This window comes from Saccostrea cucullata, unplaced genomic scaffold (assembly GCF_032062105.1).
Source record: "Saccostrea cucullata isolate Sc308-1 unplaced genomic scaffold, CSIRO_AGI_Scuc_v1 ctg342, whole genome shotgun sequence".
Taxonomy (NCBI): Eukaryota; Metazoa; Mollusca; class Bivalvia; order Ostreida; family Ostreidae; genus Saccostrea; species Saccostrea cuccullata.
In genome coordinates this window covers 462650-479691 of record NW_026936636.1, presented here as the reverse complement: position 1 = coordinate 479691, position 17042 = coordinate 462650, and the positions used below count along the sequence as shown (strand labels likewise).

At 34.8% G+C, this 17042-nt stretch overlaps 1 protein-coding gene across 4 annotated transcripts; it reads left to right on the top strand.

Annotated features, from left to right (window-relative positions):
• The first annotated feature begins 5462 nt into the window (after positions 1–5462).
• Positions 5463–16043, top strand: LOC134246015 (60 kDa neurofilament protein-like). Of its 4 annotated transcripts, none has more exons than XM_062728266.1 (12): positions 5463–5768; positions 6319–6933; positions 9482–9668; positions 11220–11315; positions 11702–11863; positions 11955–12080; positions 12189–12409; positions 12627–13531; positions 14553–14704; positions 14835–14939; positions 15172–15288; positions 15426–16043. In XM_062728266.1, the coding sequence occupies exons 2-12, from the start codon at positions 6335–6337 to the stop codon at positions 15462–15464; spliced, it is 2709 nt and encodes a 902-aa protein (XP_062584250.1). In that variant the 5' UTR covers positions 5463–5768; positions 6319–6334; the 3' UTR covers positions 15465–16043. The 4 variants fall into 4 exon arrangements, with proteins under 4 accessions (XP_062584250.1, XP_062584251.1, XP_062584252.1 ...); XM_062728267.1 differs by having other exon boundaries at positions 5464–5764; XM_062728268.1 differs by lacking the exon at positions 5463–5768 and adding an exon at positions 6072–6208.
• The last annotated feature ends 999 nt before the right edge of the window (positions 16044–17042 follow it).

Here is a 17042-nt window from a genome sequence, read left to right as displayed (position 1 = left end):
ATCCTCAGTCCTTAACGTGTATATTTAAGGACAGTCCTCATTATAATTTGCAATTGCTTCTAATCATGCTTTATACACGATCTCTAGAGAAAGGGGGACGAACTGTTCATCAGGAAATGATACAAGGAGAAATAAATCGTTCTTGGAAAGCTCCGACAAACCAATATTATGACGTCAGATCACTGACAGAAAAACCATACTCGGGACCATTTTTTTCTTCTCTGTTTCACTTTAACAAAAAATGATTTATTGTGGAAGAGTGAAACTGAGAAAAGGTGTTCTGATTTTTGTATGATGGTCCTAGAGCCATATTTTATGACGTGTCGGTTAACTGTTTATACTAGATGATAAACTCAATTGTGATTTACATGTGTATTATGTGCAAATAATTAATTTTACAACAACATTCTTTTCATCTATTTTTTTTTTAAATCTGTTAATAATGTTTTATGACTACTTTAAGGTAGTTTGTAGATATTTATTGCTTATAGTGATACATGTATCATAATTATTGCCTCAAACGGATGACCACCGTGTTATGAAAAACTATGCATCAAGTCGGTCATTGTTAAAGATGAATGAATCTGGATGAGTCATGTAAAACAAAGAAAATTAATAATTATGACCATATTTGATGATAATAGGAATTCAGACGCGGTGGGTGTCAAAAACCACAGCAACAAGTTATCACCACACCCACTGCCATATCACTGTGTCTCGTCATCTTGCTCTGGGGTACGCGCTCTGCAAAAAGTCATTGTTTTACTTGTCTGTTTGGTAAATGGACAGTTACTCACCCTTATTCGCAAAATTTTACCAGAATATTTTGAAAGGACAAAATTGCATTAATGAGAAATTTAAAAAAATATTTTGCATATGACTTTATCTTTCGGCATAGTCAGCAATTTTACGATATCCAGTAAATTAAGATATAAAAAACCCAACATTTTCGCCAGTAGTTTCGTTTAAGATGGATTAATACGGTTATAGCGCCAGAAGCCAGTTGACCTTGACAACAAGGGTCATTGGGAGTTGTCCATTTTTCACCATCTGTGAGAGCCTGGGGCTACGTCACGCTTGTCGTCGGCTTGATGACATCATTTAAGTAAAGCGTTTTACGGACATGTTGTTGGCGAGATGATTTACGACAGTGAACCTTAAATGTGTACAGACGTATAATTAAAGTGGCTAAATATTTCCTTACTCCTACTTACGTATTTGATAAAATATCTTAAATATAGAACAAAGGCAAGAATGTTCCCCCCTAAAATTTTGAAGGACAACTTTAGTTCATCTATTCCTATAAATTAATGGCTTGAACAAATACTCAATATCATGTCTATAAAGATGCGCGTTCTTAATCATTAAAAATCGAACAATATTTTTATCTTCCAAAATTTTCCGAAATAATAACTGTAAAAAAAAATATCCATATCTGACACGGAAGGCACAGGGATTTAATGAACAGTTATATACATGTATACTAGTACTCTCCTGAAAGTCATATTAACAGAAATGAAAAATGAAGTCGTTCCTCTTTATCAGAGTGTTTGCCTTGTAGAAGGGTAAAAGAGATTTGCCTAGGGAAACTGGCTATCAGAGGCTATTCCGGATCAGTTAAGGTTACAGTCATAATTCCACTCTGCTGGTTTTTATGAACATAAGAATGATGAATACGTATCATTTCTTAAAACGTTAAAAATGCCACTCAGAATCATTTTGAAAAGATTTAGAGATCTTTTATGTGGTAAAAAGTTTTACACTTTGGGCAGCTGGGGTTGGTAACCTTGAAAAAAAATCAAAAATTAAAGCTTGCAAGACTTAATTTAAAAAATAGCACTTGTTCGATGGGTTTAATCTTGATCTTGAAGCTGAAATGATATATGAATCTGATTTTTTTAATACGTGTTTCAAACTCAGAATAAATTTTAAAATCGCCGCAAGATGAAAATGAGACTAATACAACTTGATACTAATAATTGATTATTAATAATTGATCAGTGTTATGATACATCTACATTAAACTTAATGTTCTATGTAAGTAAATGTGATGAGTGAATAGGATGGACGTAACCACTCTTCATTATTTATACTTTAAGGCCTGGTTGATTCATTTAGGAACCAAATGTCAATAGGGTTACCGATAAATCAGTGATGTAGGTCATCTGGGTTGTCTAGAAACTGTTTTCCCTTCATATTCTTCTTTTTTACTGTAATGTTCTGTTTTTTTTTCTTAAAATTTTTGTTTTTGACCTTAACGTTATGGCCAAAGACAAATATTGTGTAATATAAAACTATAACGCTACAGTTCTGCAGCTAAGAGGTCCATCAGCTTCAACTACAATTGTATTTCGATGCAAAATTCAGATTCTTAACTTCTTAATCCTTGCAAGGGCTATGCAGACAGTTGTTTAATACAAACATAGAGTAACGATATTTAGATACTGCGTCTGAACAACATGGACGTAGAGGCCGACTTGTCCTACGTCACACGTGTTTACTGGACAAGTGAGGGTGTATTGTCATGTCTCTACGACAAATGTCATACCTACCGAGTGAATCAAGTGATGGCATTTTGTTATTTTCCAGAACATTGCGATCTTTCCCCTCCATCTCCCTCCCAGGTGTGTTCTACTTATTATTTCGTAACACAGTGCAAGTGTGATGCAAAGGAATTCAAATTTTCACGAAAGCCCTCCGGATTTGCAAGAGAAATTTGTTTTTCTCCATTGGTATGAAAGATAAAATAAAGATATGCACGATATCAACTTGATATACAAATATACATTTATTTATTTACAATTTACACTCGATAAACATTAAATGACGTGAAATGTTGTAAGTTCATAGACCTAAGCTTGAATTTGATGCACCAATTCCACAAAAGATTTGAGTACAATCGGGAAAATGCTGATATTGTAAGGGCCTGGGCATGTCCATTGTTGAACAAACATAGAGCAGATTTGGTAGGTATATATACAGATCAAAGCGGAAAAAGACAAAAAAGAAGCTTCATTCAATTCTGTTTGACGTAATATTTGTTTTGCAAGATTGCAGAAATCAAGCAATATTTGGCCACATTCTTTGTTTAGTTCCGAATATTCTCCTCTTTTGTTCCTTTGAGACGAGATTGTTTCTTCCCCCGCGTTTCATTTTTGCACATCAAAATAAAATGGGTAATTTGTTCTCAAAAGGTGTTGGGAAAATCGCCATTATGAAACAATTTCTAGTTTTTGGACATATATTGAATAATTTAAAATAATATATAAATACTTCAAATTCAGAAAATGAATTACTAGAGAATTTCTGATTCTCTGCAATAAAGAGCAATGTACAGTTGAACTTCGGAATCTCGAACACCGGTATCTCGAACGCCATTGATATGTCAAAGTGATTTGAAAGTCCAAACTACTTAGATTTATTATTTTATCATCGATATTTAAAGTTCTCGGATATCTTAAATGTTTTTCCTCCGTCCAATGTCGCCCGCGTGGCGCAGTGGTACCTCAAGTAAGGAGTCAATCTTTATTTTGAATCCCAATGTGGGACATGGAGACCGGTCCTTTGGATAAGACCGTATAAACCGAGGTCCCGTGTCGCAGTAGGTGCTGGCACGAAAAAGATCCCTCAGTGCTCAATGGCCCTGAGTGCCGAGTATAGGACAAAATTTGTAGCTCTCAACCGGCAAGTGGTGGCGTCTCCATATGAGTGAAAAATTAAAAATCTCGAAAGGGACGTTAAACAACATACAATCAATTAATCTTCAGTCCAATCGAGTTAGAGATAGCGTGGTTTTACTGTATTTACAATTGTACGCTTTTCCTTATATTACAAAGATCCTAATACTCGCAAATGATTATCACCCAAAATATTGGATTGAGAAAGTCAGACCAATATGCAGACTCTGATCAAATAAAAGGGTCTGAAATGCCAAAAAAAGTGTGCTGATTTATTGCTCACCAGCATAAATATTGCATTTTAATGCACAGATAGCCCCAGAAAAAATGCCCATAATGCTATTTTCTAAGAACAAACTGTTTTATGAATCGACATTTTACATGACCTCATAAAGAATTAACGACATTGACCGTTTAATGATAAGAAGAAGTCTACATCATACCGAGTTTTTTGGATGTAGGGGAAAAAGTCAATAAAGCAAGATGCGTAATGCATATTAATTTCCGTTCAATGTGCAATCATTTATGGGAGAAAAACATGATATTGCTGCAAGAAAAGAATTCGTGCTGTTTATGACTTACTTGTATAACAATTAATGTTAAATAATATATTTATCTCTCTATAAATTTAAAACAAATTTAGTCTAAAATTGTTTTCTAAAAATTCACAATGAAATAACATGATTACAATTTTACGCATCTTTGTCTAGGATCCAGTGACTATGAGTACATGATAAAATTATCAGTAAATACAAATTCTATGATTGCACGTTTAGAGAAAAAAAAAACTGCGCAAAGAATGGCTCTTTTAGAATTTTCAAGACGAAAAAAAAAAACGTTCTTATACAAAGATTACGAAACTTTTTTGCCTTGAAAAAAATATGGTCAATTGAAAGATTTAAAAAATGTTAATTCAGTCCTATCAAATAAAACAGTATTTTTAGACAAAATTTGTCTAATCAAGAGTGTTTAAACAGACTACTGTATTAAACAAAATATGACCACATTTGAATTCATCTGTACTCAGTAACTGGACGAATTTTGACTGCAATGCGCATTGAAGCAGCATTATCACTTCCTAAACAATAATTTTATAGAAGTTGTTATCGATTACATAGTTGGCATTTTCCTTTCACTATTATAGTCATTATACAATAGGTGTTTGCATTAATTATTCACAGAACTTAGACGAACTTCATTCAGGGATCATATCCCAATAATAAATGATCCCCATTTTGTTAGCTACATGTATTGCATTAAGTGTATTTCACGTCCGCGATGGGTCTTGCATATCGTAGTAGTCTGTCCCCAAATGACATAGCTAGCTTTTGTCGACCCAGTTCAATAAGTTCTTTTTATAGAAATATCTTTCTTGTGCATTGATACACATACAAATTATATTTGAAACACATGCAGATTCATTTTTAATAGAACATTATAATATTCATTAACTATCATGCTATTGACGTTTCGGTGTCTTTTGATCGATTTCTTGCGACACCAAAATGATAAAAAATATTGTAATTTCTATAATAATTTTGGAAAAATTAATCAATATGCAACAAAAGGAAAAGTAGCTGATTTTGATAATTATATGTCCTCTATTCATGTACAGTTTGAATATTTAAACCATACAAAGGTGAACTAGGTAAGGTCTGGAGAAGCGGGGTTCTTGTAAGTGGGACACTTCTTCAATATCTGATAATAAGCTGAGAGACGACGCCTACATCTGCACATTTTTTTCTGTCAACCAAAATACAAACAAACCGTATAAGAGATCGATACGTTTTGCTTCGTCTGAGGGCGACCGACCAAAGAGATTAGGGAATGTAGTACTACTACACATATATTCTGATCAAACGATCGTAAATTCTAATGACAGGCTTAGTCCAAGTCGGCAATAGAAAACGGGACCCACTACAGAGCATTTTAATTCATTCATAAAAGCTTTGCTACGGTTGAGTCATTCCTGTTTACGCCGCGCATACTGAAAATATGACTTGGATGTATTAATTTCAGTCTGGAATATCAAAGGACATGTTGTGAAGCTGGACGAATTTGGCCCCAGGCTGAGGAGTATCCTTACGGTAGGTATGTGATTAACATCAGATCAATGTTCTGGAAGCTGCTTTCTGTCATTTTTTCTTGATAGACACACGTTCCTTTGCCGGTATCACGATAGTGAAATGCCGACATAACGTTTTTGTAATGTTTATTCATAGTGGGTGTTACCAAAGCCGCGATTTTATTTCCATATATAGAAATAGCCGTGCCCCAGATAAGTGACTGTCGTAAATTTTTACACTAAGTGTGTAAATTTGGACATTTATTTATATTATCAATACATACATGTTTTCGGACAGCCAACTTTGGCCACGTGATTTCTGAAGCCAATCCTGGAACAGTTGATAAATTAGTGTAGCAAGCCTGACATAATATATAGAAGAGCTGCAGGTACGATCCGCTATCATTTGAAACTGTGGTGTAGAAGTCAAAAGTGAGTTGTAGCTGCAAGGCTAATACTGTATTAGGTATATAAGGCACTTTATTCTAGCAAATCGGCCTTTTTAATTTGTGCAACCAACCTTGCTGCATCCCACAAGGGAAGCTTGCTTTCACTTTGCATTTTGTTAATTTGTAGGAAATAGTTCTTCGACATGTCTCAAACCAGGGAAACGGTCACTGAGAAGAGGACGGTGATCAAGTCATCTTCAGGGTCCCATGGAGGGTACGATTTGAAACCCTCTTTAGATGAACATTCGGACATTAGCTTTAAGTCCAGCATCACCCCGCGCCGAAGCAATGTTATCCATAGGTCCTCAACAGGCCCCGGAATTAGACAGAGCTTGGGAGGAACCAGTGGGGGTACTTCGTATGTGAGGACCGTAGAATACGGGTATGGATCTAAAATGGATTCCGGGTTGGGACCAGGGGGATATGAGAAGGTATCCTCAACTGGGGTGTCCACGGTGAAAAACAGCCGTGAAAGGGAAAAGAAAGACATGCAGGAACTGAACGAGAGATTCGCTAACTACATCGAAAAAGTGAGGTTCTTGGAAGCCCAGAACAGAAAGTTAGCATCGGAGCTGGAGACGCTGAGAGACAAATGGGGACAAGAAACAAGTGCTGTGAAACAAATGTATGAGTCGGAGTTATCTGAGGCCAGGAAACTTATTGACGACCTTACCCGCGAAAAGACCAATCTAGAGATCAAGAACCAGAGCCTGCAAGAACAGATGCAGGACATGCAAAGACAGTAAGTCAAATCGGTCAATTAAAGGTAAAATGTCATCCAAAAAGTTCAGCCAGGTTCATATGTAAACAATCTAATAAGTTAGTGTTTGCACTCTCTCTCATTCAAAAGCCATATATCACTTGAACATGATTGGAATCCTTTGACAGTTTCGTCGTTAGTGTCTAATTCTCAAGTATTTCTGACAGAGATATCTTTTGATAAATCTTTACCCCTTATGATATGAATATTTTATGCACTCATAATTAAATGTTGCAAATTCCTTTGAGTTGGAAAAAAAAATCAAGGAACAGCTGATTTATAGGATTATAATACTTCAACAAGTAAAAGTTTTAAAAGGCAGAACACTTTACTTCTGTGGAAAAAAAGTCCTGGAATTTATAATTACAGGTAGACCTTGAGAAATGTACATGATTGTGCTCACTAACCCTTAAACCACCTGGGTATTGGTAACACTTACCTACTAGGTCTATTCTTGTATTGCCTAACAATACAAAGTAAATACCCATTTCTATTCATTCGATTTAGACGGGTCACAATCTTTTGTAGCCCGTTGTTCATTTTCATTCGAAGTCTAACCTGCGTCTAATAGTCAATAAATTCGTCATTCGGGGGAACTGAAGTAAGGAAGTGGGTGTAAAAAGCGGGCTACCCTGTTCTCCGACGGTGACCTTCGGAAATCATCGTCTTTTTAAATAACGATAATATAAAAATAAGACTACTCTTTGATCCGACCTGGAAATCTTCGGCATGATTTGTAAACATATGTAAATGACACAGCTAAGACTTGATAAATTCCCCCGCAATCTTCAAATAACTCCAAAACCGGTTATTGTGAAGGCATGTTGTGAACTTGGTAACTTTTTGATGGGTTTATTCGTTTAATAAGCATTCAGGTTATTACAAACCACATGCCAAATATAAATCAGATATAGCCCCTAATTATCATTAAAGATACAAATTATGATCTGAGAAATACAAAGAAAATGTGTAATTAATTATGTGAAATTAATTTCCTATGTAAAACAACAATAATAAAATTAATTTTCTTATGTAAAACAAGTAAAACCACAGGTGCTCTATCCCTTTTCTTCCACCATCGTCCTCTCCTTGCCCAGGGGACAGTTTTCTCATCTCGTTATTAATTAGACTGGGCCTCAGCATTCATTTATCAAGGTGGACCCTGCCTCACGGTGCCAGCCCTACATGTAACTGATGTAGGGAAAAGTCCCACTGTCAGCGCTTCAAAGTCATGTATATTACTTTAGAATCAAGGTGTCAAGAGGCGACCCCTATAAAAGTTTGTTACATGATAAAAGTGAAACTCGAGGGACTTGGCATATTGCGTGTTTACTATGCTCAATTTTTCAAATATTCCCTTTCAAGTTGTGTTTTATGTAGTTTAATACGCTTAACAATATTTAGTTGCTATTATTCATTTTTTGGTAGTTTCACTTTTAGGTACATGTCATTTTTAAAATAAATATTTAAGATTTCAAAGTTGCAATGACCCTTGGTAATTCGTTTAATGTACATTCATGCCCAAGGGGTTAAAAAAGTAATTTGAATCGGACATTTCAAAGGATGTTTAGATGATAATATTTATTTAACGTGTCAGTAGTAAACAACAGCTTTATATTGAACCTTTGTAAACCACTTTCACTAAACTAAAGAGGTTCACAAAGTAAATATAACAGAATTAAAGTTGAGTTAAACGATGTGTTTCATTTGAATAGTAAAACCACTGATTTTAAAATCTTTAAAATAATCCCATTTAAATTCTGAATTACATAATCAATTATGAAAACTCGGGGACCAACTAAGCAAGACTTAAAGTATTCGTTTAAAAATGCATGTTCAGATAAAAAAAAAAAGAGAGATATTTAAAAAAAAAAAAAAAGAAATAACAAAAAAGATATTTATTTACATTCGTCGGTAATGCATTCAGTCCTGAATCTGTATTTTTTCATAGCTTCGCTTCAATTGCCTCTGTGTAATGTCACAAAATTAAACGAAGCGTGAACAAACTCCCAATTTGTCAGACTCGCTAGTGATTGCATCGATCCCGTTATACTCCGAGTAAGTCTTGTCGATGCCCCTAGCTACAAGTTCTGTACGGAGCGGAATCTATGATTCTCTAAAGCGCCACCTGAGAACGATGAAATAAAGATAATGATGACAATAATCGTGTCAATTTCACCATAAATCTGGGTCCCGGGGGTATCAATAACCTGTGCTGCACATTGAATATTAGTATAGAGGTGAACCAAGGTTTTTTTTCCAATGTGAGAAATCTTTATTTCAGGTGAAAGTATAGCCGAATTTGTCATTTAAAAACTCTTGATAAAATCCAAAATAAATTTGCTTTTATGACTGTATATTTTGAATTTTGACGTTTTTATAGCACAAATACATTTAGTTCAGAAATAAATTTAAAAAAAAAAAAAGCTCAGGGTGGTCTTGTAAAATTAAGGCAAAATACGAGTTAAAGGTCTTCAAGATTACATAGTGACTTAGTTTCCTAAGGGTCTTTCTGTCCTTATTTTAAAAGGTTGGATGATGCCAAGAGGTACCGCAACCAAGACAGGGACACAATCGCCAGACTGAACCAACAAGTATCTGATCTGGAGGCGGAAGTGAACCTCCTCCGTCGTACCGTGGACTCCTTGGAAACCGACAGAAACCGAGACCGTGACAGAATCAAGAGTCTGGAGGCCGAGGTCGACCGCCTTAGACTGGTGAGTAGTATAAATTTCACTGGTGAGTTGTATAAAATTAGAATGATGAGAAGTATAAAAATTACAGAAAAAGCCATTCCTTTGGGAGTGATTAGTACTACATGTATATGATCAAGTAATGCAGTGTGTATACTTTTTTTTTATGCATTTGAAGCCTGCTAGTATATTGTAAGCATTCAGTTCTGCATTCCAATGTCTAAGCCCGTGTTTGATATGCATAAAGTCTTTATAGATTTTATTTTTACTACCAAAACTAAGTGAAATATTTTGTATGTAGTGTTTAAAGTTAGTAAAATAGCAATGCAGACTCCAAAGACATTGCTGCAAAGCCCAAAACACCAGACAGACGTGGAAGATTTGCTTAGCATACTATTTTTGGATGTTTGCATTTATGTATTATTTATTCACATTTTCACCTCAACCCCCAATACCCAGCAATTATTTTTACGATCTTTGAATAATCGCATTGGTGATTTGGCAATTCCCAGCCCAGACGTATTGAACGGGGAGAGCCTGCCAAGAACGGAAGAAGTAGATTTATAAGATATCGCTCAATTCAGACAAACTCTTATACAAACAGGATAAACTAAACACATTAAATTCATCCCTGATTATCAGTTATGTGATATATTGAATTTATTATTGGCAAGTTAGATTCTAACTAGACTGTTTAAATAATGCTGTTGGCTACTTTTCCTTCTCTCCAAACAGACTTGCATGTATAGATGGAGTTAATGCACTAATCACCCAAAGTGGGGAAAATATGCAATCAGAAAGTTCTCATTCATTCTCTAAATTTATTAATATTTAGAAGTTTGTGTTTCTCTAATCGCTAAACATCTACAGAATTATTGTTCGTCTGCACACAACATACCCGGATGTATCAATCATTCCGTACAAGTCTTCAAATTCGAGGAAATGGACCGGAGACAGCATCCGAACTATTCATTATTATTTGTATTGCTTCTGATTCGTATTCTAGTCGTTTGCAAGTCTGTTTGTGTTTGTTGGTCGACTTTACCGATCGAAGATTTCCCGTCGTCTTATTATAAGGCCTATATGCAGTCTGTTGTTTCATAGAATTGGGACTTAATCAGAAAGTGTCGATGACCTTTCATGATCAGACGAAGCTGAAGGGGCAAAGGGTCAAGTTCATTATTGCTGAAATGTGAAGAAATTTTAATGTTATTGATTCCAAATATTGCCAGGATTAGCGCTTAGATATAGAATCAAGCTTTATTTCTAGTTGGAAAGCGATAAAAATAAAACCGACAGTTTATATTTTCAAGCATTAACGTTAATGGGGAGAAACCCTGGTACATCGTTTAGGGGATAAAAAAAATCCATTTTGCCTAATTAAAGCACACAAACAAGATATTCAGTGAAGTTTAATGTTTGTTTTAGACAACAACCATTGAATACTTATTAAGCTGACTCCCTAATTCAATCTGTATTAAGGGTGAAATGTGTGCAAAACAAATTAAAAAAAAATATATGAAATGACGTCACTTGAAATAATTTGATAAATCACAATTCTATCATCATTTTTAGGACCTGAACAACGAAACACTGGCCCACTTGGACGCTGAGAACAGAAGACAGACCCTTGAAGAAGAGATCGAATTCTTGAAAAAGGTCCACGAACAGGTATGTTATTGATTTATATTGCTGCATTAAAAAATTCACAGTCCGTACAGAATTAGAGAAATTGCAGGACAGAATTGATATTTTGAAAAAAAAAAAAAAAACAAGAAAAACACAAATTCCCATGGTTTAGTTCATATGGGTCCTTAAAAAGTAGTTTTCTTTTGTATAAATTTTAAAGAATCATATCACTTTCAATAAGTAGGCGTATAATAAATGATACAGTTGCATGCTTTACCAAGTATTCAATGTACTATGAATATGATACTGCTAAAGGAATTTTATTTTATTGCCCATTTATGCAAGATATAACCGTGTCAAAAGACACATTATCATAACATTATTCGCACTGATTGCCCACTTAAGCATATTTATGACACCGATTACAGGAACTGAAGGAGTTAGCCGCCCTTGCTTATCGTGACACAACGGAAGAGAACCGCGAATTCTGGAAATCCGAACTTTCTCAGGCCATCCGTGACATCCAGAAAGAGTATGATTCCAAGGTGGACCAGATCAGAGGAGATATGGAGGGCTTCTACAATCTCAAGGTAAAGGTCATTTAAATGTTTGATCAGCAAAACCATTGCCTAGTTGTTGCATTTTTTATTTAGTGTGATAAAACTGACGATCATTTTGTAGATTCAAGAATTCCGCACTGGAGCCACCAAACAGAACATGGAGGTAACCCACATCAAGGAGGAGAACAAGAAACTATTGAAACAGATTTCAGACCAGAAGGGAAGACTGGCAGATCTTGAAGCAAGAGTAAGTGTGGCTAACACATTTCATCTGAAGACTCTTAAGTGACCTTTTCAATATGTTTAAAACTCGTTTTCAGATGTAACTGTATGAAAAACATATTTTGATTTGTAGAACGCCTTGCTAGAGAAACAATACCAAGACCTCCTGCGTGAATATGAAACAATTGAATCTGAACACACTATTGAGACTACCAGACTTAAGGAAGAAATCACTAGCCTTAGAACTGAGATGGAAGGTATCCTACAAGAATTACAGACTATTATGGATCACAAATTGTCCTTGGAGCTGGAGATTGCTGCCTACAGAAAACTACTGGAATCAGAAGAAAGCCGGTATGAAGCCTTATTTTGTAAAAAACGTTCAGTTTGTAATGGAAGTCTTTATACTGTACATGTATATGTGAAGCATTAATGCTTATCCGTAATAATTTTTGTTGATTATTGTATTGATTCAGAGAGATATTAGATCCTAATGTGTTTTTATTTGTTTTTCTCTCAATGCTGTCTTGCTGGTGGTGGTATGTGTTTTTAAAAATAATTAAAATATTAGATACGTACGTGGTATAGTTGCAAGTGTTGCTGGATTTCGCAATGCTGCATGGCGAAATCAGAGAATGCAACCTAACACTTACACAGATCCCGAACCCGACGAGGAACCACAGGGTCTTCCTGAACCCAAACCTGTCCCTGAACCTAAACCAGACATAGATGACGATAGAGCAGAAAGAGACATAACTCCTGATGAAGAATATAAACCAATGGTGGAGGAAACTCCAGTCGTAGAGCAAACTGAACAGTCTACAACAGAAGAGTCAAAACCATCAGAAGAAGAAGCTGTGAAGAATGATGAAGAAGAGCCAGAGAAAACAGAAGAAACAGAGGAGGCAGAATCTGCTGATGTTGAAGAAGAAGTACCTGAAGCAAATGAGGAAAAACAGACTGAAGAAGATCCACCTGCTGAGGCTTCAGAAGAGAAACAAGAAGACGATCAGAATAAAGACGATGATGTAAAGAAAGATGAAACTAATGTTGACAAACAAGATGGTAAAACAGATGATGAGAAGAAAGTTGAAAGTGTTGATGAGAAAGGGGTTGAAGAAGGTAATAAAGATACAAAGGTTGAGGATTCTGGTGTTGCCAATGATAAAGAAGATGATGAAGACACTAACCAGAAAGATGAAGATAAACCAGAGGATGAAAGAACCGAGGAAAATACAAAGAATGAGAAAATTGACATCGAGGAAACTGGTGGTAAAGATGATAAAACAGAAACTGAGAAGGAAGAATCTAAATCTGAAAAAGAGAAACAGGATGATGAAAAACCAGACAAAGATGAAAAAATATCTGAAGAACAATCGGATGATAAAGAGGAAGATGACTCAAAAAGCAGTGTTTCAAAGGATGGTACTCCAACTGTAAACGGAGATACAAAAGAACCTGAAGAAGAGGATGAAGGTTCCACTGCAACATTTTGGATTTTCTTTGTTTCCACATCACCACTTTGCATGCTTAAGTTTAAATCTGCAGTCACCTTTGATATATTTTGTTTATTTTGTAAAAACATCCATGCAATTCATGACTCCATCTTTGTCATACTAGGTATAATCCAATTATGAGACTTCGTTCTGATGTGAATGACTCCATAGAAGTTCATGATAATGAGGTTTATCCTAGGGGAGGTAAACAAGCACATCGCCTCATCTAATCATTATAACCCAGGCAGCATGCTTCACCCATCTTCTGACCTGCTTTATATATTGTGTATCTGCTATTTATGTTCTTTTTTTGTTGCAGGTCACGTTTTGTTTAACCTATAGGCACCATGTTCTTGTTGTTGTTATTCAGTTTGTAATATTTTTGTTGTCATATCACACATTTATTTAATGCACACAGGGTGGGAATTAGAGGATTTGTTGAAACGACTACAAACGCCCAGAGTCGCGGAGGTGCACACTTGTCCGAAATGATCACGGGTTATGAACAGAAAGGCGGTGCGTATCCCAAATTCATGGGAAGGCTAACATTTTACTAATAACTTGGGGATAGTGTAATAGAAGATTAAGTTAAAATTTGGTTTGGTTTGTTTGAATGTTTGACTGCGGGTAATGTTTTTCTTTAACTAGTGAGTCCTGTCTCTTGGTAAAGAAAATGTCCTTCTTTTAAAATTAAATGCATTGCATGATATCAGTTATCCACCTCTACAATATCTCTTTTGCTACTTGTCTGATTTACGCCTGTAACCTCTCTATATAAAGTGTACACAACTGCCATTATACTGCTAAATGTAATTAATTGCATTTATATATATATACATATTTATATACACATGTAGCTGTATTCAACAGATATTTAAACATATCTTTAATTGTTTAATAAGTGGTTAAGTAAATATATGAAGAGATTTTTCGTTTGAACCAAATATGTATAGGTGTTAATAGTACAGATGGATTGATTTATTATTTTTACATGATTGCAGAATCTCACCAAACCATGAAGATGATGCGAGGCGAGGTCTCCGCTAAGACAACTTATCAGAGAACATCCACTGGACCTTTGTCTATCTCAGAGGTCTGTCCAGAGGGGAAATTTATCAGCCTGGAAAACACCTCCAGTGGGGCCAACAGAAGGGTACGGATGACGATCATAAGGAATTGACTACTGCCTTTTTATTGAAATCAAATACACGTACTTTTAAAGGTCCTTTTTATTTCTTGTAAGAGCTTTTCTTTCTTAATTATGTTTCATTGAATTTTGACAGGAAGTTAACATGGATGGTTGGAAGCTGAAGAGAACAGTTGACGGCAAGAGAGATTACATCTACACATTTAGAAACTTTACTCTTAAACCTGGCAAGGTTGTTAAGGTAAACACAGCTAAGTACTCGTTTAAACTCAAAAATAATGACAAAATAATCTTATTCTAACTCGGTATATACAATTGAATGACAATAAGCCGATAGATGGCGCAGATTATTGAAGTAAATAAAAAGGCATTTAAAAATGAATTTTGGGCAGAATAACTATTTTCTTTATCCAACAGTTATTTGAATTTGGACATAATAGTAACCTGGTTTGACATTACGTATATTATTGTAGATCTACTCCCGTGGTAGCGCTGCTGATGCCAGTGTCAATGACTTGGTATACAGAGATGATGACACCTGGGGCATCGGATCACAGGTCACCACCGTCCTTCTGAACGAAAGTGGAGAGGTATGTATAACTTACAATCAGCCATCTTAAGGTTCGATGTTCTTTATTTTGCTGAATCTCAAAAAATTTTGATCAATGCTTGTTCTTGGAAGGAACATAGCAAAAGTTAAAATTAAAATTTTTATTTATTTTTTCAGGAGAAGGCAACACACACACAAAAGACACTCTACAATTAAGTGGAACTAGAATTCAACTACTGCAATGCTTTAAAACGGCTTTCTGCTTCTGTGTCTATGGACAAAAAAATTCTTACCAGTTTTATATATATTGTATTGTAAACGCTTTAATTGTTTGATAAAATTCTTTTGTACAGTGGTTGTGAATGTAGTGTAATATAGTTGTCTTCCATGGACAAGAAACTCATTATCATTATTCCAGCCTTTTTATCAATTTTTTTTAAGTTTATGATTTTTTTATCGTATATATGACACCAGTGAAAGGCGTGAATTTGTATGTTATTTATGATATTAAATTATTGATTTTATATATATTTTATTTGATATGCTGAGAGTGTCTTTCCAATACTTAATTTTCTTTAGCGTTTAGTATGAAGTAAACGCTTTCCTTCTTTCGATTTTTGGAGGGGCATGCGCAGTATATGACCTGTGTGAACATCGTGCACTACAAGTTTATATTAAACATGATCTTTCAATTTCTTTGCCACTGCTTGTAAACGGTAGAATACAGAATGTTAGGTCCTCGCTGCCTGTTACTTGCCGAATTCTTCAGTAATAAAAATATTTAAACACATACAATGTTTGTGAATTTGATTTATATATACAGTCAGTCCTCTATAAAACTTATGAAAAACGCATATATTTATATGTTTATGAAGCATAAATATGTCGCCCATTTATCATATGTTAAGTGGTGCAAGTCAACCAATTTTGGAGTTGTCAGAGGTCTATAGAACATATCAGGAAAGATTTTGGATGCCATTATATTGACAGATGCTGATTCTCTTTAAGACTCCTCTGGAATTACATGTACAACCTGGAGTGGAGGAATACTCAATCAGACGGCACTATCTTTATGTTAGCTAATTGTTTGTCAATATCTGAGTTTAATTAAATTAGGAAATACATTTCTTGAACAGACTATGTGATTGACTTAAGACAAGTTAGATTTATGATCACAGATTTTGAATTTACAACAGAGTAAAACATATCGCAAATTGGTCTTAGTCCAGAGTTGTCGTACCCTCAACTCACAAGGAATAGAATAACTTTACGTTTAAAATAGTAAAATAGGAAACGAATTACAGGTTTGCATTTGAAAAATTGGAAATGTTTGTGTTGTTTTTTTTTTCGGTATATTGAGAATCCAAGAAGATAAAATTAAGACTTATTCATCTACAATGCGTTTTAATAAACAAAAACCATTTTATAAGACAATGCATCTTTACAAATACAAAATTCTAATGAACTGGCCAGTTTACAAAATACTACTAAACCGCTAACATTATCTGATTTCTATTAAGGATAAATAACACAAACAAACTTTTTTCACACAATCAGCATTATTTTTCATAGACTTACATTTAAATTGACAACCAAAGTAATGTTTACCAAGTAGAGTGGGAGAATTTTATAAGATTTTGTCATCAAGTATATAAAATATTGTGCAAAATTTTGTATGGAATTATATAGAAGGCAAAATTAAATCTCAAATCTAAGCATAAGGAAAACCTACTACTTCTTTATATTTCAGGGATTTATTATTTATGTCATTACAAATCAAAATCAGTCAAAAAA